At 39.5% G+C, this 21,854-nt stretch overlaps 1 protein-coding gene across 2 annotated transcripts in view; it reads left to right on the top strand.

Moving 5' to 3' along the window:
* Positions 1 to 21,854, top strand: part of ALDH1A2 (aldehyde dehydrogenase 1 family member A2) — a 110,740-nt gene that overhangs the window by 21,614 nt on the left and 67,272 nt on the right. For both annotated transcript variants that reach the window (XM_020981778.2, XM_020981767.2), the window contains 3 exons: positions 13,351 to 13,455; positions 13,918 to 14,058; positions 18,073 to 18,202. In XM_020981778.2, the coding sequence (XP_020837437.1) occupies positions 13,351 to 13,455; positions 13,918 to 14,058; positions 18,073 to 18,202 (376 nt within the window). The remainder of the gene's footprint in view (positions 1 to 13,350; positions 13,456 to 13,917; positions 14,059 to 18,072; positions 18,203 to 21,854) is intronic.

The following is a 21,854-nucleotide window of genomic DNA, read 5'->3' on the forward strand; positions in this document are numbered from 1 at the left end:
AGTCACAGCAACATATGAAAAAGAGATCACTTTGATAGAATGAAACTGTAACCAGCTACTAAATCAGCTGTTTAGAAATTACCATCCATTTCTCTCTTCACCCAGAACCATCCTCCTGTGGGAAGCCATTATGATTTGGATAGATTTTAAAATCCTCTTCCTGGACTAGAAATATATTTCTGGTGTCACAAGAGCACAAAACCATTCTTTATTAAGTCCTAGGGAAAATAATTCCATCTCTAAGAATTGCAACAGCCTGGCTGCTGTCTGTCCTCTGGCAGAATTCTTGCTTTTGCACCTGGGGAGGCTGCAAAAATGTCCAAGGGACTCCATCACTAAGCAATATCACATTAGGAATGTAAATCACCACTGTTTCACTAACACATCACGGCTGCAAGAAAGGAAATGAAAAGTTACATTGTTGTCACCTGCATTGATTGCTTTACAGAAAGAACGTGACTGGCCGAATTCCTCCTGCTGCATAGCTTGGGGAGGGGGGGAGACAATGAGAAGTAGATTCACTTAGCATTAGTCATGTTTTCTGGTGAACCCCCAAGTCAAGGCTATTTTCCTGGTCCAAGTTTAATCTCTGGGTGAAGAACAGCAAGAATTCTAATTATGGGAAGAGCCTGGACTGAAAACCAGGAGGACACGAATTCTAGCCCTGGTTCTCCTATTAACTAGTATGTAATCAGAGACCAGTCTCTGGATTACAGTTATCAGTAAAGATAGACTACAGACCACCTCTAGGGTCTCTTCCAACTCCATGTCAGAGCGAAACAACCCTTTTTTTTTATTTGGATCAAGCAAAAAGATATTCATTCAATAATGTGTTTTAAAATACTACTCTAATAGTTCTTGGCTGTTAAATTTGGAGTTGGTTTACAACATGCTGCCACAACAAGAAACTAAAAACAGTTGTTAGGTTTGTGTGTGTGTGTGTGTGTGTGTGTGTGTGTGTGTGTGTTGTGTATGTGTGTGTGTGTGTGTGTGTATGAGGGTGGGGTAGGTGGCCAGCTGTTTCTGGTGATGACCTGAATATAGATTATAAAATATTTGTGGTTGGAGTCACCACTTTTCCACCTGGTTTTTCTTCACATTGAGTTACCTCCTTCTATGTAATTCCATAAACATCTTTGAGCACCTATTAAGTGTAAGACACACTGAGAACACACAGACCAAATTAAAAGATTCCTACTTATCCTACTTACTTTTTTTTGGGAAGGGGTGGTAGAATATGAGGTATCCACAGGGTGACCAATTTGGATAGAGTATTGGCCTCAAAGCTAGGAAAATGTGGGTTCAAGTCCCATCCCTGACACTTACTACCTGTGTGACCTTGCATGAGTTATTTAAACTCTTGGTGCTCTGGGTAGCTCTCTAAGACCAGAAATTGCAGAGAAGATGCTGACCCGCATTGGTAGAAGTTTACTCCCTGGGAGTTTTTAGTGGCTTGTTTAAGTAAATATATGAGAAAGGGCTGGAAAGTCAACTTCTTCTGTGGTGGCCCCATGTGGCCCATTGCCCTTCCTGGCATGATAAATCATTGGTTGAATCCTTACTTTCCTACAGATATACTTCATGTTGGCTTTCTTGTAAACACATATTCTCCCAATAAAGCTCTTCAAGGGTATGAAGGACTATTTCATTTTTATCTGTGGATTCCCAGTGCCTTGCACTATGTAATTTCAAAGGGGAGGGAATGAATGCTAATGACTGTAGTAACCTGGAAAGGCTTGATGCAGGTATCTGAATTGTGTTTTGAAGGAGCAGAGATGAGGAGAGAGTACTTTCCAGGCATGTAGGACCATTTATGTAAAGGCTCAGATGTGGGAGATCAAACTTTATGTTTGGGGAATAGCTATCAGACAGATTTAACTGGAATAGTGAATGCATAAAGGGAATGCAAAAATTTCTAGTTGCTGTGAGTGTGAAACACTTGGAAAGAGGCCAGTCACTTTTGAATCCAGGATATATTCTATGGCAATCATAAATCATTGCTAGAATGAGAGAATACTCTCTTATGTGAATAAACATGATTCCCACAGCCTCAAAGTTTTCCCATTACGTTGACATCAGTTTTTCAAGTAGCTATTGATGGTGGACTATAGGAGGAAGTCCTTTAGTGATTCCTTGATCTTTGCTTCTGAGGATGATGTTCCTCCCAATAGATCAATTTCTTTATATGGATATTTCAAAATTGTGTAAAGTTACATGATTATTGGTAGCCAGGTGAAAGAAATATTCTAGTTTCTTCCACCAGCCCACAGAGTGCTGAATTGATGTTTGTTGAATTTAGTCAGGTTAGTATCTTTTTAAGCAACTGGGGCATCTCAGTGGTACAGTGAATGGAGGGCTGGTCCAGGACTCAGGAAGACCAGAGGTCAAATTCGGACTGAGACACTTACTAACTGTGTGACCCTCGGCAAGTCACTTAACCTTTTTTGTCTCAGTTTCTTCATTTGTAAAAAAAAAAGCTAGAGAAAGAAATGGTAAACCATTCCATTGTCTTTGCCAAGAAAATCCCAAATGGGGACAATGAAGAGTAGGAAAAGAGCAGCAAGAAAGCATCTTCTTAAGCAACTGTGTACAAGGTATTTGGCCAAGTATCCCTGCTCTTCCGGAGTTTACACTCTAGTGTGGAAATAAGCATATCAACAGATAATCTGAAATAAAGTATAAAGGATAATATAAAATAATAGCTAGCATTTGTATAATGCTTTAAGGTTTGCAAAGTGCTTTACAAATATAACCTTATTTTGTCCTTACAACAACCTTTGGAGGTAGGCATCATTATTATCATCTTTTTACTTTTACCATTAGTCAATTTGATTTATTTTTATTAGATGGGAAAATCAAATTACCAACATGAAAAATAAAAAGGCGAATTGACAATGGCTGAAGAGGAACTAAAAGAATGTATTAGAAACTATAACATCCAGTTATATACCAACAAAATTGAAAATGAATCAAATGGATGAATATTTCCCAAAAATATTTTTTTAAACACCACAATCACAAGCTAAAATTAACTGAAGGGAGGCGAAGAGGAAGGAGAGAAAACTTTGCAGCAAAAATCTCTGGTATCCAAGATACACAGAAAATTGTGTTATCACCATCTTAAAGAGGAAGAAACTAAAGCAAGCTTGCCCAGGATCTCACAGCTAATAAGGGTCTAAGGCTGGATTTGAGCTCAAGTCTTTTTGACTCTAGGTCCTGTGCTCTGTCTGCTTCACCTAGTTGCCATATATAGGAGAGAGAAGACATGGCCCTAGAGTAAAGAGGTCCTATTTTTTTTTGTGTGCTTAATTTGGATTCCAAAGCATTCAAAACCGACAGTGCTTGAAGCCTTTAGACCAATGACATGATCCTTCTGCAACAGATGTTGGACCAGAGGTGAGAGAGCTGGAGCTTGAGGGGACCTCAGAAGCCATACAATAGAACCCATTTATTTTAAAGATGAGGAAACTGAGGCCCAGGAAGGTAAAGTCATTTTTCTAAAGTCATATAAGTCAGTAAGCACCAGAGGCAAAATTTGATCCCAGGTCCTCTAAATATAGAGTTAGTGCTATTTTTCTGCTGCGATCAGTGTCAGTCTTGTCTTGGAGGAAGCTTATTTGCCTTAACTTTAATCCGTTTTTCAAAAGGCGATGGTTCTTCTCTCAGGGAAGAGAAGGTAAGCCTGGATATTGTTGTGTTTTTCAGTTCTTCATGACCTTGTTTAGGGTTTTCCTGGCAAAGGTACTGGAGTGGCTTGCCATTTCCTTCTCCAGCTCATTTTACAGATGAGGAAACTGAGGCAATCAGGGTTAAGTGACTTGCCCAGGGTCACACAGGTTGTAAGTGTCTGAGGTGGGATTTGAACTCAGGAAGATGAGTCTTCCTGACTCCAGGCCAGGACTCTATCCACTGAGCCACCTAACCTCACTAGAGCAAAATTCAACCTCGAATCCTCTCTTCCAATAAGGTGTTAGAATCATATACCATTCCTTAGCATATGCAACCACAGACATATGACAACTGTGACAACTTTTGGTTATTAATATTAAGCAAGGTTGAAAATGAATTGTTTTTGTCCTTTGTTCTCAAAGCAGACCAATGACATTGTGAGGGCGATGTTGAGTTGCACAAAGTTGCCAGCCTCACTCTCTCTCCAGAGTCATCGGAGTCCAGTGACAAGTACATGCTTTCCATAAGTATTCGCAAAGGTCATGAAGGATGTTTTGAACACATCCAAGTGGAAGAGGGATTTCTCTATAGATAATGAGGTCCTGCCAGTGCTGTGTTTGCAGAGGACACTGTGCTAACTGAATCCAGCCTTAGAATATTAGAAATTCTTCAGTGAAATCCACAGCCACTTAGACAATTCTAACAATCGATACAGAAAAGTCCAGATGGATACAGAACCCCTTTTATGGAGACTGACATGCAGTCAGATGAGTAGCCAACTGAGCTGGTTCATCCCTATCCATCTAGGACAGGTACAGCAGATGGACCCTGAGCTGAGTGCAGAATTGAATGGGAAGAAGAAAGGAGGCTCGATTTGTGTAATTAAGGTTTTGGAAAAAAAATCCATTATTAGATTAGCTGTCCAAGCCGTCTCCATTCCCCATTTCTTTTCTTTGTACAACTTCTCACTTTGATATGCCTGTGTAGATGTGACTTTTAGCCCAATTTTTGGAGAAGGGCTTACTGTTTGGAAGCTCCTGGTATTTCATTTGGGGGTGGGGAGGCAGAGGAGATTTAAGCTTGTATTGATTAGACTCTGATTCCTTTAGACTGATTCTTATCCTCAGAGGCCTACTCCATTGACTTCTCTGGGCCAGGTTAGTGGGTACCATGCTTTGGGTAGAGTTCTGTTGCTCTGCACAGGCTGCCTGTCATGTTCTTTATAAAATGAGGGCATGTGGCATATTCTTTCCTTTAGGCTGAAAATCACAGCAATGACTTCAAGGGAGTTAAGAGGTTGTATCACTTCGAGAAAATGCTGAATGTCTCCTTTTTAGTTTTCCCCCATTCTCTTGGTATTATTTGGCTTTCTCCTCTCCCTCTCCCCATCCTAACAGTGCTGGTAGGTAGCTTGCTGATTTTAGTACATCCTTTATATAAGACACACTTTTTTTCCCTCCTCTTTTCAGTCACAAAATGGTAGGTAACATGATTCTGTTCTAACGAAACAGCTTCAACAAATTCTGGAAAACTCCACTAGTTAATCAGTTACCTTTTATTTAAATATATATACTTAATGCTGAATTAAGTTGTAAAAACCCAGGGCTGATTTATGGTCTCAGTCTGCCTTAATTAACATTGATTCCAGGGGAATAGTAAATGGGAATGGCCTTCACAATTGAGGTTGAACAATGAACTCTCTGGGTGTTGTCCAATTTGTAACATGATTTACATGGAAGCAAGCCCTTCCTTTCCTGGGGTTATCCCTTTTTTCATCTGGTGTTCAGGACGGGTTATATATAATCCATAGATAGGAGCATTTGCTGTCAAATAGTTTCACTGATTTAGAGCAAGGCCACGCAGTGGTCACTATTAATAAAGGAGGAGAAAAAAAAAACCTAATTTGAGGCTTTGCAGGGATTCCAGGTCCTCATGATGCGTCATCGCTTGTCCAACCTGTGGCATTTTTACGAAGTGGCCATAAAGAAAGTCAGATTAAATGCACAGGATATATACATTTAATCAACAGCCATTGGAGTCTGTAGTGCTGGAGGAGTAATAAAAGCCCCCGTGAATGCAAATTTATTGCCAAAGAATCGAAGCAGTGGTGGAGTGAATGTCTGTTGAGTGGTACTACCTGACACGGGACACCAAAAACTTTCCAAAGTGAGTTATTTAAAGTGTAAGGTTTGGCTTGTAAAGCTGCCAGCTGCTTGGTTTCAAGAGTTGAAACATTTCCAAAACATTGGATGAGGCACTTTATATGTGCACGAGAGTAAATACTCAGGTTTTACTGCCAATTTAAATGTACTCAGTTTACAGTAATGAGCTTGTATAGGCATTACCTTGTTTATAGAAAGTGGAACAGGAAGAAGCGGACATTAACCATTACCAGTAGCAAGTTCCCCTTACCTTCTACCCCAATGTGATGCCAAGCAATGTTCCTTCAGTTTAGAGGGCAATGGCCCAACTGACATGGAGTGGGCCTGGCTTAAATGCCACTGTAGATTCAAGCAGCTTCTCTGCCTTTGGTTGGACTTTTCAAGGACAAGGCAGCACATAGATCCAGATTCTGCACATGCAAGAGAAACTTTGGGACTGGTAGTGAGATGAGGGAGGGGAGAGAAGAGGAATAGAAGAGACAATAATGGGAACTGAGTATACCAGACACTTTGGAGAATATTTTAGCAAAGTAAGCCATTTTGGCAGTGGACCATTTGCTAAATAAAAATTTTTATATACTTTTTGGGTAAGTTACACTGCTATAGATGCAAGCTGTAAACTCTGATCACTTGTCTCACAGGAGTTTCCTAGGACTTAAATTTGCAAAGGGGCTTCAGAACTGCCCTGTCTACGTAGTTCAGTCAGCTCTCTGCAAGACTTCAGCAGCCTTGTACTTATGGAATGCAGACGCTAGAGGAGACAGATTGGTGCAGACCCAAGGACACAGGGAGAGGAAGATAGAGATTTGCACAGATCCAAGGACCAGAACATTTTTGGAAGACTTAAATGCCATATTTCAGAAAAGATACAAATGCATAAAGGGCCTTAGAAGGCAGAAAGAGAAAGGGACACTTGAAGAACAAAAGAGACAGATAGGGACAGAAGCAGAAGCAAACAGACAGAGAGGGATATAGATAGAAAGAGACTTTATGAATGACAAAAGTGTGACTCTTTAAATGCATTGATCTCAAATTCTTGGATGCTTTCTCTCTTAATTTTTTTTTTAAGTAACCTGATGGGAAAGGGACAAATAAAGCTACCATTCTCCCTGGACATCTTTGGGTTTTGAGAGTCCCTTGTGTTAAGAATCCTTTCTTTTTTTGGCCATTAAAGTTGACTGCCTCTATCAGGAAGGCAGAGAACCACACTTCCCCCCACCCCTCCTTTTTTCCCCCTTTTTTCCATTCCTATTGTTTGGGGATAGGACAGAATGTAGGAATTGATCACAACCAGGTTATATGAAAAATATAACTAGTAAGATTCCTCCCATTTTACTATTAAATAATAGTGTGAGTCCATGTTCCTATTTCACATTCTTCTTGGCTATTCTTACTCTTTTCACTCCCCTCCCACCTTTTTTTATCTTTCACTCATTGTCTGGTTTGGCAATGTTTGCATCATGTTAGCATAACTAATGCTTTTTAGTGGGGGTGAAAATTTTAACTGGCTGTTTAGTGTTGTGTAGATAAACAACTAATTGACTGGATTTTTCACTTTTCAATATTTGTGTGTGTGTGTGTGTGTGTGTGTGTGTGTGTGTGTGTGTGTGTATAATAACATCCCTGGACTTTTTCTCTTACTTCCTCCTCTTTCTTTCTGTTCCTGCCCTCCCCACCCCCAATTTTGGAGAGGTCATTGTCTTGACTTTTTTTTATAGCATTTAGTTTGTATATAGCCTACTTTTTCAGTCTCAAATCTATTTTGTGAGGGAAATTCATTTTAACACATTAAGATTATTTTGGTCCCCAACATAATTTTCTCTTTCTACATTATTCTTTATCTTTTCTAATTTATTCTTATCTTACTTTATCCTCAGTGTCTTCTTTTATCCAAATTTTTTTCTACCCCTCTCAAATCTATGATAGATTTGCAGTCCATTTTTTCTTTTCAATTTCTTGCCCTTTTAATTCCATTTCTTTCCTCTTCTAACTCTCTTTTGATCCCTTTTCCCTCTACTTTCTATTTTCTTTCCTTCTTCCTCTCCTTTACTATGTTTTGGAATTTTCCTGATGTTTGTGTTTTCATGGTATTTTACTGTACACTGATGTTCTAAAGCACACCTAGCCTTCTCTCAAGACAAATCCTGAGGCAAATATCAAGACACCAGGGGGCTGGGGTGGGGCTTCCATTCCACTTCAGGCCATGGCTATTTTGTATTTTATGAAAAGAACATCTCATGATGACAGCAGCTCTGCCGCAGATCCCTACCCATTCTCTGCCTTCTATTTGTCTGTCATAGCCTGCCGTGACTGAGGAAGTTCTTGTGTTTCTGTCCTTCTCAGGAAGTATGCTACTCAGTCATCATCCATTCCTTCCTTCCTTCTTAACAGAGGTTCTTTTCTATCTAACCTGGTGACATGGAAAAAACCGTGCAAATATCCATAAATATCCCATTGCCAGAAGGCTTGGCTTATGGGCTAGCAATGCTATAATTTACTTATAACAGAATCATGGACTTTTAGAACCCTAGGGCAGAGAGAAGTCTTGTTCAGCCTAAGGCAAGAGGAAACAAATCACCCCAGACAAATAGGAGATGCCATCATTTTTTTTTAAAGGTAAACGAGGTAGGTATGACAAAGTCTCTGTTCAAATGAGGGATTTTGGTGAAGAAATTATACTAAACAATGGAGTTGGCTATTGCCAATTGCTGGCTAAAGTACTTCCAAGCAATCTGATTAGGGATTATAGTATATTGGCTTTTGGATGAAGATAACTGATGGCGTAGAGGAAACTTCTAACTATTGGCTGAGGGGATGAGCCGTTCTATCCTTTGGTCTACAGAAAAGCTAGCCTTTTCTCAACTACGTGTATTCGTACAAGTTACCTCCCACATAGATGTTGGCTTCTCAATTCCCCTTCTCAGAATCCATTCTTCCTTTAGGGTTCAGGTCAGGTTGTTACATTCTCTGAAATCTCTAACTCTTCCAGAAGAAAGAAGTAACTCAGTTTGTAGTGTGTTAAAAAAAAAAAAAGATAACCCAAAATGTAGCAGAAAAGGTAGGGAGGAACCAGATAGTGAAGGGTCTAAAATGTTCTGCCTTTCCTAGGAAACAGTTATTGACTCACTTTCAAAGCAGAGAGAGCATTATTAGAGCTCCTGTCTTGGTTTTTCATATAGTTTAGCAATATTTGAAGTATCAGATGAAAAAAGAAACATTCACCCCTAACTTATTCTTATATGCTCCATGAGGGCTAGTTTAATTTTTGCCCTCTGTATCCCCAGCAACTTGCCTAGTACAAATTATTAATAATAATAAATTTGTGATGTTGTTCAGTTGTTTCAGTCATGTCTGACTCTGTGACTTCACTTGTGGTTTTCTTGGCAAAGATACGATAGTGGTTTGTCATTTCCTTCTCTAAGGAAACTGAGGCAAACGAGGTTAAATGGCTTGCCCAGGGTCACAAAGCTAGTAAGTGTCTTAGGCCAGATTTGAACTCAATGAAGATGATGAAGATGAATCTTCCTCGACTCCAGGCCTAGCACTCTATCCGCTGCACTACCTTACTGCCCCAATAATAGTGCTTACTATGTGCCAGAAATTGTGCTAAGACTTTTGCAATCTCATTTGTTCCTCATGACAACCTTGAGAGAAAAGTACTAATTAATAAATGTTTGCTGAATTGAATTAAAAATTCAGTTATATTTCATTCTTTGCACTATTTCAATTGGCAACAGATTTAGTAGTTTAGTGCTCTGTTATCCAAAATTCACCAGCTGTATTTTTTTTAACCTTTTCATCCTAGTTTTTGAGGAAAGCCAAGCTGAGAATTCTCTTTTTCAAGAGTACGATGGCCTGTTGAAATATGATAGGAAACCTTTTTTTTTCCCACAGGATTTGGATACTTTTGAGATTGTTCAGAGAAGCTGAGATGTTTCAAGTGTTGTGGAAATATTTGCTCACCAGCATGCCAAGAAAATTAGATGTCAGTACGGATTTGGGAAATGTTATCTTTAAGGGAGCTAGTCAATGGCACAGCCAAAAATATCAAAATATTTTCAGAAGGCTTTAGATTGCCAGTGAATGTAATAAAGATTTGGTCAAGCATTCTCCTTGCTAAAAATCTAAGGGGGTTCCCCATGATTTAAACCTTATTTTTTTTAGTCTAGACATATATTTGATTGGCGTGGAGGAAATTCCTGTGTGGAAGATTCATCCACTGATATAGAAAGCAGCCACAGGATTCTTCTGTCACGCATAGAGTTGCCTGGGGGCACAGAGATGTAAAGTGATGTACAGGATCACAGAACCCATGTATGTCAGAGGCAAAATTTGAAAACAGGTCATCTGACATCTAGAAATCATTTCATAGATTAAAAATATCGGTTTGGCTTATTACTGTCTGAAGATGTGGGTTCAGGACAAGGCCTGTTCAGAAATCCTGAGAAATTTAACCCTCTCTCCAGAGTGAAATTGATCCATTAATCACCATTCTTCGGATATGATCCTTCAACCAGTTTTAAATCCAACTTTCATTTGATTTGAAATAATGTTGTTGTTCAGTCATTTTCAGTTGTGTCTGATTTTTTGTGACCCCATTTGGAGTTTTCTTGGCAAAGACACTGGAGTGGTTTGTCATTTCCTTCTCCAGTCATTTTACAGATGAGGAAACTGAGGCAAGCAGTGTTGTGATGTGCCCAGAGTCACAAAGCTATTAAGTTTCTGAGACTGGATTTGAACTCATGAAGATGAGTCTTCTGGTTCCAAGCACCGAGCTCTATCCACTGAAAAACATATGAAGAGTTTGACATGGGGACATTAAATAAGTTCATCAGCTATTCTCTCTTTTCACCTCCCCCACCCCAAATTTATTATTTGCCTCCATTTTATAGAGGAAGAAAGCCATATTTGCTTATAATAAAATCATGAGCCAAAATGGCTAAAGCATCTTCAAGTTCCTTCAGCTCATCCTGTAAGATAGCTGTTATTACCTATTTCCTCTGAAAAGTCTTTTCCACACTGAACAGCCACAAATCTTTATATGGCCATGGTTTTCAGTCCCCTTACCATCCTGGAGTCTTCTCCCTGGATACTGGTCAGCTTGTCAATGTCTTCCTAAAATATGACACCAGAAATTAACATGATACTGGAAATGTTGTATGAACAGCGAAGAATGTAGTAGGACTGTTATCTCTTTCCTCTTGTACAAGATTAGTCTGTTCACATATTATAAGATCATCTTGCCTTCTTCCCCCTACTACACACTCGGGACTTTTGTGCCTTCCCACCAACTCTGAATCCAGGGGGTATGCTGGAAGCCACTCTAATGGGCTGGTGAGAGATGGTTGTTAAATTTTTTACTGTCAGCATTTACACCTCAGAAATCATGCTACAAATCAGGGCTTGATTTATGGTTTTGTTGATTAGCTAGACTTAAGGAAGTGTTAATAATGTGGATTAAATTTAAAAGTGTGTGTCTACTTACATTTCCCCAACTTCCCCACCCCATCCTAGCCAGGTTGATAAAATATTTACCAGCATACCCCCATCTTTTGCTGAACTTGCTTTCATGTGTTATATTCTCCAGTTATAGTGTGAGTTCTTTGAGAGTGAACTGTCTAGATTTTAATTTTGTATTGCCACTGCACAGTATTTGACACATAGAAAGTGCTTAATATATATTTTTCCTTCTTTCCTTCCTTCCTTCCTTTTCTTTCCTTCCTTCCCTTTCTTTCTTCCTTCCCTCTCTCCCTTCCTTCCTTCCTTTCTTTCTTTTTTCCCTCCTTCCTTCTTGTTTTCCTTCCATTTCAGTTTTTTTAATTTGATTGCCATATTTGAGAGTTTAGGCCACTAAAACTCCTAGGTTATTTTAATATAAACTACTCTGTAGCCATACCCTATATTATACTACCCTCAGCTTAAGAAGCTTAGAACTGGTCTCTTTTTGTTCAGGGTGGTTACAACTGTGATCTGCCATTATATCTGGGGAAATTCTCTTCCTTGTCCCCAACATAACAACCTTCCTGCACCCCAGATCCCAACTCATCTTTTCTTGGCAGCTGACATCTGTAATAGCTGCAGGCTGCTCTGTGCTCCCTGGTATTGGCCAATAAATAAGAACTTCATCTGTGGGGGTTCTGATTTTGTTGGGAAGAAGTAATTTTTAAGTATATAAATTAACCTGCTTGACTGTCTACAAAAATCAAATTAACTGAATAATTAATTACTAATGAACAACCATTATTTACCAGACTACTCTGCCCCCAGGACATGCACAAAGATTTTTTTTAAGTCAAAAGAGGATGCTTACTATCCAACAATTTGCCCTTCCTATACCTCAAGCTGTGTCCAGAAATCCAAACTTTATTCTCAATTTTCTTTCTTAAAAAAAAAAAACAACTTTTTTTCAGTGAACAAGAATCCATCTCCTCTTCCTCCCAGTTCCCCCTGCCCCATTAAAATAAAAGAAAAACAAAACCCTTATAACAAATATGATCCCCCTAAGCCTTTTCTTCTCTAGGTCAAATATCCCCAGCTCATTCAACTAGTCCTCATATGACATGATATAAAGTTCCTTTTCCATCTAGGTTATCCTCCTCCTCTTTGTCCTCCTTCTCTTCTTCTTGTTCTTCTTTCTTCCTGCCTTTTCAAGTTTCTTTTCTTTGTTTTCTTCCTAAAGCATTACTTCCGTTCTTTAAAAGAATACTTCACTTCTCCCTGATAAGCTAAAAAGGGGCATCCTCCAGGAATTATTCCTCTTGCCCCTTCACTGTCCCTGGCAGGGCAACCAATTTACATTCTGAACATGTGTCATTGGAAGGAACACAAATGTAGCAGTCTCTGCAAGTCACTGCTTTTGCCCTCTGTATTTGCTGAAACTGAAACCCTCCGCTCTTTCTTTTTAATTTTATTTTCCTACTAACTAACTGCCAAGTGTTTTGGCACAAAGCTTCTACGTGAACTTCCTACCTTTCTCTCTCACCTGGTACCAGGTACTACATGTTCAAGAATCTTTCACCTGCAGTTAGTATGTTCCTGCCCGTTTCCTATTGCAAACAGCTACCCTCAGCTGTTATCTGTGGGGTCTTCTAAAGAAATCAAACTCACAACCACAACTCACATTTCTCTTCTCTCCTTTCAGTGGCTGATCAGACATTACCTTTTGGTCTTTGCTTGTCATGTGTCTTCTGTGTGTTCCCAAGTTTTGAGTTCTTATGACAACTTTTTTATAATTTTTTCCCTTGTCTGCTCCTTCACTATGAGTTTTTCACTAATATCTGTGTGCCTATCTATAGCATCTCTTCTAATTTATGTGTGTGGGGGCAGGGCAGAGCAGAAGCACAGGACCGCTGTAGTTGATGGGTTCTCTGAGTTTGGTGAGGGGTTCATTCAGATGACCTAGGAAATCCCTTCTAACTCACAGATTCTATGATTCTGTGACTTACTATATACCATTGCACACTAAGCAACCATCTTAATAGCAGTTTCATAAATATTTTAAAAATATTTGTCATTCTAGATTTTCATCAACAATGAATGGCAGAACTCAGAAAGTGGGCGTGTATTTCCAGTCTACAATCCAGCCACCGGGGAGCAGTTGTGTGAAGTTCAAGAAGCAGATAAGGTAATGACTTTGCTGAAAGAATACTTCCTGTGAGATAACGACCTCTAAAAAATAGAGGACCGAGAATGTTCCCAAGAATAGTATTTGTCAACTTAGACTGCACTGTGGACTGATAAACTGAAATTATCTACTACGGAGCAATTCACCCTCTAAACCCTGGCTTTTATCATCCCAAGGGCCACGTTTAGGGAGCCAGAGAGAAGGAGGGAGCTGGGTGTGAGAGGAATCCAATGTAGGGAGAAAGAGTCAATGGTTAAAATTTATAGAACTAAAGGTTTCTGGAATTAAATATATAAACCGATGCCTATTTATATACTAGTAGTTTACAGACACTGGCCTTTTGGTAGTGCCCCTTCTAGCAGTCAATATATTTCTAGGGAAATTAGATTATTCTTCCTTAATGTGGGGTGTTACATCGTAAAGGGGAACTTCAGTGCAATTGTATCTCCTTCTCTCTGACAGGCTGACATAGACAAAGCCGTGAGAGCTGCACGCTTGGCTTTTTCTCTGGGCTCCGTGTGGAGACGAATGGATGCTTCGGAGCGGGGGCGTCTCCTGGACAAGCTAGCCGACTTGGTGGAAAGAGACAGGGCAGTTCTTTCAGTAAGCAGCATAAGAATATCCTATGTCCTTTTATGCTGAAATCTACTAGGGAGATTTCTATTCTCATATTTCCCTGAAAGTTTTTCTGTCTTTTCAAAAATCTGATAAGGAATTGGAGGTCTGGGACAAAGGCAATGAGTGTTAGGTGATCACCGGGAAAGAGAGGTGCTCCCCTGGGGCGAATGAGGCTGTATGCAATCAGGTGATGAAGGAGGAATCAGATTAGCAATTCTCTTCTCACTTAGTTATAAGGTACCAAGTTACAATTTCAGACCCTCAAGGGGGATCAAGAGAGTTTTACAGGCTTATCTCATGTGAAGACAATAAAAAAAATTATAATCAGTGCTATACAAAAACGGAATGGTTGCCTCGAAAGGTAGTGAGCTTCCCATTGCTAGAGCTAATTAAGTAGGATTTGGGTGGACACTTGCCAGATATGCTGTAGATGAGAGTCATGATTTAGGCAAGAGTTGGATTAGATGTACTCTGAGGTTTCTTCCAAGTCTAAGATTCTAAAATGCTGATACTACCTTTGAGTCATGAGAAGGGAGCCATTTTGTTGTATGATTGACTGGAATGGCCTTGAAAATGGATAGGCAATCATAATCAACCAACTGGGGCCTCTTCGTGGAGAGAAGATGAATTTATGAGATCAGTCCATACTTTCCTTTGATACTGACTTTCTTCTGCCATCAAAGAAAAGAAAATTCCTTAATTCCTCATTCTGCTTACTTGACTACTCATTAGTTCATAGCAATCGTCACATGCTTCTCTTTGCTCTTCATAGTCATCATTTCTTATAGCACAGTGATGTTCTATATATTAAGGGACCACAATTTGTTTTGTTGTTTCCCCAATTGTAGAGCATTGACTTTGTCTCAAGTTATTTGTAGAGCCCTGATTATTAAGAAGTTTTCGCCTATATTAAACAAAGATTTCCAGCCATTGCTCTAAGTTGTGCCCTGGTGAAGGTAGCAGAACAAGTGTAATCTCTAATTTCAAATAATAGTCCCCTTTACATAATTAAAAACTACCCTTGTGATTCCCCCTAAGCCTTTTTTGTCTGGTTCAAATATCCCCAGTTCCTTCAACCAGTTCTGATGTGATTATTATTTCAAGTCCCTTTTCCATCTAGGTTATCATCCTCTGGATACAGTCCAGCCCATCAATTGTCCTCAATTTAGGACATACTCCAAACATGGTCTGACCAAAGTGCATCTCTCTCTCTCTCTCTCTCTCTCCTCTCTCTCTCTCTCTCTCTCTCTCTCTCTCTCTCTCTCTCTCTCTCTGTCTCTCTCTCTCTCTCTCTCTCTCTCTCTCTCTCTCTGTCTCTCTCTCTGTCTCTCTCTGTCTCTCTCTCTCTCTGTCTCTCTCTCTCTCTCTCTCTCTCTCTTTCTCCCTCTCTCTCTCTTTCTCCCTCTCTCTGTCTCTCTCTGTCTCTCTCTCTCTCTGTCTCTCTCTCTCTCTGTCTCTCTCTCTCTCTCTGTCTCTCTCTCTGTCTCTCTCTGTCTCTCTCTCTCTGTCTCTCTCTCTCTGTCTGTCTCTCTCTCTCTCTCCCTCTCTCTCTCTTTCTCCCTCTCTCTGTCTCTCTGTCTCTCTCTCTCTGTCTCTCTCTCTCTCTCTCTCTCTCTCTCTCTCTCTCTGTCTCTCTCTGTCTCTCTCTCTCTGTCTCTCTCTCTCTGTCTGTCTCTCTCTCTCTCCCTCTCTCTCTCTTTCTCCCTCTCTCTGTCTCTCTCTGTCTCTCTCTGTCTCTGTCTCTCTCTCTCTCTCTCTCTCTCTCTCTCTCACACACACACACACACACACACACACAACACACACACACACTACCTCTTCCATTTCACTTTCTAAGTCTTTTTCCACACAAATTGCTTTCTAAGCATGTCTTCCTCATCCTGTATTTGTACAGTTTGTTCTTTGAACCTAAGTGCAGATTTTATATTTATCCGTATTAATGTTCATCTAGTTAGCCTCAATCTACTGATGCAGCTTGTCAAGGTCATTTCAGATCCTATTTTGGTATAGTCAAAGATATAAAATGTAAAATGATCTGGAGAAGGAATGACAAACCACTTCAGCATCTTTGCCAAGAAAACCCCAAATGGGGTCATGAAGAGTGAGACTTGACTAAAAATGACTGAACAATAATAGGGGTGAGAGGATGATTATGAGGCTGAATTATCTACTCAGGATCAGAACCTCTATTCTTTCAGGACTATTAGCTTCTCATACTCACATTATTAGCATTACCCATGCCTCAACCTTCAACAACCCCTCTGGGATCTTCTTACTCTGTAAAAGTAAAAAGTAGATCCATTGTAGATTGGCTAATTGGCATTAGGTTAATTATACATGCAATAAGTTTATAGCCAAGATTATTGGCTTGATTACTGCAATTAGATCTTAGTATATAACTGAAATGTCATTTCTCTCCCAACTTGTGTCCTTCCTTTTTTCAAATCTCTTTTCATACCTTATCTATATCATCACTGCTTGTGGATTAGAGGTTTTGGAACTAATGCAATAGAGATACAAAGCCTTTGATCAGTTTTCTGAGGAGGTAGATCTCACAGCTATTGAAGTCCCATAGTGTACTGTTGACTTCTCTGAGCCATGGCAAAGGTCCAAGACTCTGCTTAGGTCAATACAACATAGAGTGTGGTGCAAATTTAGCGATTACGCAATGAGTTTGAACTGTGTCAATAGTCAACAGAGACTTCACAAGTTCTACGTAATTGGTGGCTCTACACTTTACTATGTGGATCTTAGTTATTAGCATGCTAATTCTTGGAGAATGTTAAACCCATCCCAAGGGCTACATAAAGAAGTACTAATAAGCAGTGGGATATGGTTTCTCTTGATCCTTGTAATTCTTGTGAGCTAACACATGCAGAGCTAAGTAATGTGATATTGAAAATGAATACCATCTTGTCCACATTGTAAATGGATAAATTACTGTGTCAGTAACAGCATTTTTCATTCCAATGAGAGAACATGAAGATGGAGCACATTTTCATTACATCTTGGTCAGCACTAAAATAATTTTTCCCAATAATGTGTGCTGTAAAAATACCCTTAAGAAGAAATTGTGGGTATGTGCAGATACATAGGTTTTTATCCTGTTACCTGTCAATCTGACATACTTTGCTGGTCATTAAGGTTGGACTTGTAATCTCATCTTTCTTATCCGAAGGTCTTTATTTTAAAAATTCTCTCAGCCTACAACCATTTACATTAGATAATTGGATGGTCACTTGAAGTTGTTTGATTGGATTCTTTTCGTTCAGCAGACCAAGGATTAGAATTACTAAAAAGATTGTTGGTAGTATGATGGTGGACAGAGGGAAACTTAAATCCTTTGGTTGTTAATGTATGTGATTCCCTAGAGAAGATCTTGTTTATTTGATTTTAATAAATGAATTAGCTGGGCACCATAGATAGTTCTGTTCACAGCAGGGACCTTGGAAACCATAGAGAACATTTTATATTCTCCTCAGTTCCCTAAAAGTCCCTTGTCCTCATGCTTTTAAATAGATTCAAATTGCTTATGGGGTCTTTGAGCCCCCACTCCCTGCTAGCTGTGATCATTAACAAAACAGAATTTAAATAACATTATCATCTTTGCTATTGATTATAGAAATGTTGTGTTTGTATATCAGAGTGGTGAGCGAGTCCACTGGCTTAAGAATTAGGCTCACATTCAAACACTTGCTATCTCTAGCTTAAAAGTCAAAAGAATATGGATATTATTTTCAGGAAAAAAGGGGAAATTATTTCAATTTTTTTTTTTGGTGAGAAATCATAGAACTTTCCGTAAATGTAATGTCCAATAGGAAGCAAACTAGAAGTTACAAAAAAAATCTTTAGTGTTTCCTGGAAGTTTGGTTGACCAGATATTATACAGTCTTTGCTGTCAGAGCCTTTATTTTGTTTTGTTTTTACTTCTGTGTAACACTGGATGGCGTATGGAGAGGAGCCTGATTTTTCTTTCATTTCTTTTTTTCCCCTTTACAGACCATGGAATCATTAAATGGTGGCAAACCATTCCTTCAAGCTTTTTATGTGGATTTGCAGGGTGTCATCAAAACCCTTCGATATTATGCAGGCTGGGCAGATAAGATTCACGGGATGACCATTCCTGTTGGTAAGTGGAATTTAAATATCTTGAGAATGAAAGTGATGTCAATTCTCCACAATTTTATGACATTTAAAAATACTTTGTATATGCCATACGCAGTCCATGCTTTTATCCCTAAATAAAATGGCACTTGTACAAAAGACACAAGTACACATCCATTTATGTAATGCACACACCTTCAGAAGCATTCTGGGGGTCTGAACAAGAAACTCATGTAATTCCTTCAGGAACATCAGGGTATTCCTTTACCCATTTGTTGACTTTGCACCTATCTGCATGGTACAATATAGAGGGCTGGACTTGAAGACAGAATGATAGGATCGTTTGGGCTCAAATGCTTCCACTATTATTAGCTGTGTGGCTAACAGACAAAGCTCTTAATTGCTCTCTACCTCACTTTCCTTATTTGTAAAATAGGGATAATAATAACCTGTAATCTAAACTTGATAGACTTATTGCGAGGTACCAGTGAGGAAGTGTATATAAAGTGTTTTCCAAACTTTAAAGTGTTCTCTAAATGTCAGCCATAATTATTAGTACTAGCACATTAGGGTGAATAGCTGGGTGGTGCAGTGGGTAGAGCACCAAGCCTAGAGTCAGGAAAACTTACCTTCATGAGTTCAAATTTGTCCTCAGATACTGTGTGACCCTGGGCATGTCACTTCATCCTGTTTGCCTCAGTTTCCTCATCTGTAAAATGGGCTGAAGGAAATGGCAAGCCACTCTATTATCTTCATCAAGAAAACCCCAAATGAGGTCACAAAGAATCAGATGTGACTAAACAACAATGAAAGCCTTAGGTCAGTAGTGCAGCACATGAGTCTCATAATCTGAAGGTCCTAAGCTTGATTCTCAGAGAAAGCAATGTAGTTTTATTTTATTATTTTTGGGGGAAGCTAGGTGGCACTGGGATAGAGTACCAGGCCTGAAGTCAGGAAGACCTGAGTTCAAGTCCAGTCTTGGGCACTTACTAGCTGGGTGACCCTGGGCAAGTCACTTAACTCTGTTCGCTTCAGTTTCCTCATTTGTTTAAGAAAAAAAAGCTGGAGAAGGAAATGGCAAACCACTCCAATATCTTTGCCAAGAAAACCCCAACAGAGATCATGAAGAGTCAGACATGACTAAAGATGACTAAAACAACAACAAAACAGTACACCTTAATTATTGAATCCATCAACTAACATTTAATAAGTATTTTTTGTGTGCAGAGCATTAAGGGTTGTGGGAATAGAAAAATGTAAATCACAGATCCCTGCCCTCAGAGAATTTGTAATCTAGTGAAGGAGACAAAATTAACACACATTAAACAGAGAACAATAGAAGCTAACTCATAATTATGTGGTTCATACAGAGTATATTTGGCTGTAACCAAGAGATTAATGACACAATCCAAGCATAAAGGGATATGGGAATGGAGAGGAAGGGATGGATAAATAAGACATTTCTACAAGTATTTTTGCTAATTTTAGTGAATGGTAACATGCTGAATGTTAAATTTCAGACTGTAGGCTAGCTCCTACCCTTTATGGGAATAAGACTCCCTCCTGAAACAAATTCCTAAGTGCCTAAGAACTTGACTTAAGCAATGCCAAGTCTTGTTTCCTGACTTCATCTCTGCCCAGGTTCGAAAAAGAAATTGAGCAAATGTCAATGGTGCCAGGCCCCTGTGCAGAGCCTAGGGATTCTAAAGCATCTGGAAGGTGATGCCAGTGGGATGCTGAGGTGAGGGACAGAGGAAGGGACAAGCCATGGACACAGACCAATAATGTTTTCTTCACTTTTCTTACCCTGAAAAAATTATCAAAATTATCCTTGGTTTAAATATTGGGCTTAGTGAGTCTAGTCAGTCAGTCAGTCAGAAACCAAGGATGGAGGGGAGTGGTAATTTAGTCATTCATTCATTCATTCTATAAATTCATTCATTCATTCAGGATTGTTCTGTTATGATTCTCCTAGATACATCTAATTTTACTATATATCATTTTTTTTTCATTGTAGCATATTAAGAGACTACAGAAAGCCAGGGGATCTGAAGTGTTCATGTCCTCTCATAGAGCCCATTCTGAAATACAGTCTTTATATATTTATTTCTAATTATGTCTTGAAAGGGTTATGGTGTCAGCTAAGACAAAAAGGAGAGACAAGCCAGCCACCATTTTGCAAAATGTAAATCTCTTGAGCATAAGAGATTAAAACACGTGGGTCATTTCAGAAAGCCTGGGCTCCCCAGGATTGTATCCTGGGCTCCCAACATCTCCTATGTTCTTATATTCTGTTAGGATGTAAGCTCCTTAAGGGTGAGGACATTTCATTTTTGTCTTTATATCCAGTGCCCAGCATAGTGCTTGGTTCACAGAAGCTGTTTAAAATTCTTGTTGATTGGTAGATTGATCTCCCAGAAGACTGTGGTTCTGTTCTGGAGCATCTTTGCCAGAATGCAAATAAAGTCATTATCAATATCATTGTTTGTCCTTCATTTCAAAGAGGACCAATGATATGGGGTGATGTCTTGACCCGTATGTGAATTAGATTTCAGTGAAGCAGAGTTACACAAAGTCATCAGCTTCACTGTCTCCTACTGAACCATCAAAGTCCAGTGGCAGGACGATAACCTGGGATGCAGTGGATGACCTTGGTGTCTTCAACGTCTGACCAAGCTCTAAGCGCTCTACAGCACCTGCTTCTGCTGCCTTTATGGCCATTGGAACAAATTGTTCTCATCTGCCCATTCCACTGGGGGAAATCATCACATGCTTAGGGTAGACACCTCCCTAACTCTCCAACAGGGTTGAGGTCTATTGGGTTACCCTTAACCTGGTTTAGCCCATCTGCTGAGATGGTTTACCAGGATGTGACCAATGTGCACGCTACAGCATCTTGGAGCCACAGGTGAGAGGATCAGGTACATAATTAGACAAGGCCCAGGTGTAGGTAGTTTTTAACATTTTTAAATGGAAAAAAAAAAGCATCAGAATGTCAATTAATACTCATTTATTAAGTGCTTACTTTCTACCCAGCACTGTGTTAGGCACTGAGGGTAAAAATATAAAAATGAGATAATCCCTGCTCTCTAGGAACATACATTCTACTAAGAGGTTACAGTATATTTATAGATAAGTATACTAGTCTAGGAGATACAAAACAAATCGGCGATTTGGAGAGGGAAGCTAACAAAGAGGGAATGAGGAAAGCCATCTCAGAGGATAATCATTGAATCCTACCCGCAGTTGCTTGCATCAGTATTCTCACATTGGCATCAAGGGATAAGGATCACACACAAGTTAGGGGAAATACAACAGGGAACCTCATTGTTTGCTACAGGGAAAAGAACCTTGACTCTTTAGTCAAAGGACTGGGTTCAGATCTCACCTCTGACACTTCCTATCTATGTGTCCCTGGTCCAGGCTCTTAATCTCTTTAGGCCTCAGTTTCCTCATATGTCAAATAAAGAGGGTTGAACTAGATGACATCTCACGTTCCTTCCCCTCTGGATTTTGGGTCCCATGTGAGATGCTTATGATCTGCCTGCTTCTCCCCTTCTTATTTTAGAGGGCTCTAGCAATGTCCCATAAAGACTTCCTCATTCAGTCTCCCTTAAAAGGGTAGAATCACTGCCTAGCTACTGGTGAACACAGATCTTGTCAAAAAATGAGTTCTT

The sequence above is a fragment of the Phascolarctos cinereus genome, unplaced genomic scaffold (assembly GCF_003287225.1).
Source record: "Phascolarctos cinereus isolate Bilbo 61053 unplaced genomic scaffold, phaCin_HiC Scaffold_3;HRSCAF=262, whole genome shotgun sequence".
Lineage (NCBI taxonomy): Eukaryota > Metazoa > Chordata > Mammalia > Diprotodontia > Phascolarctidae > Phascolarctos > Phascolarctos cinereus.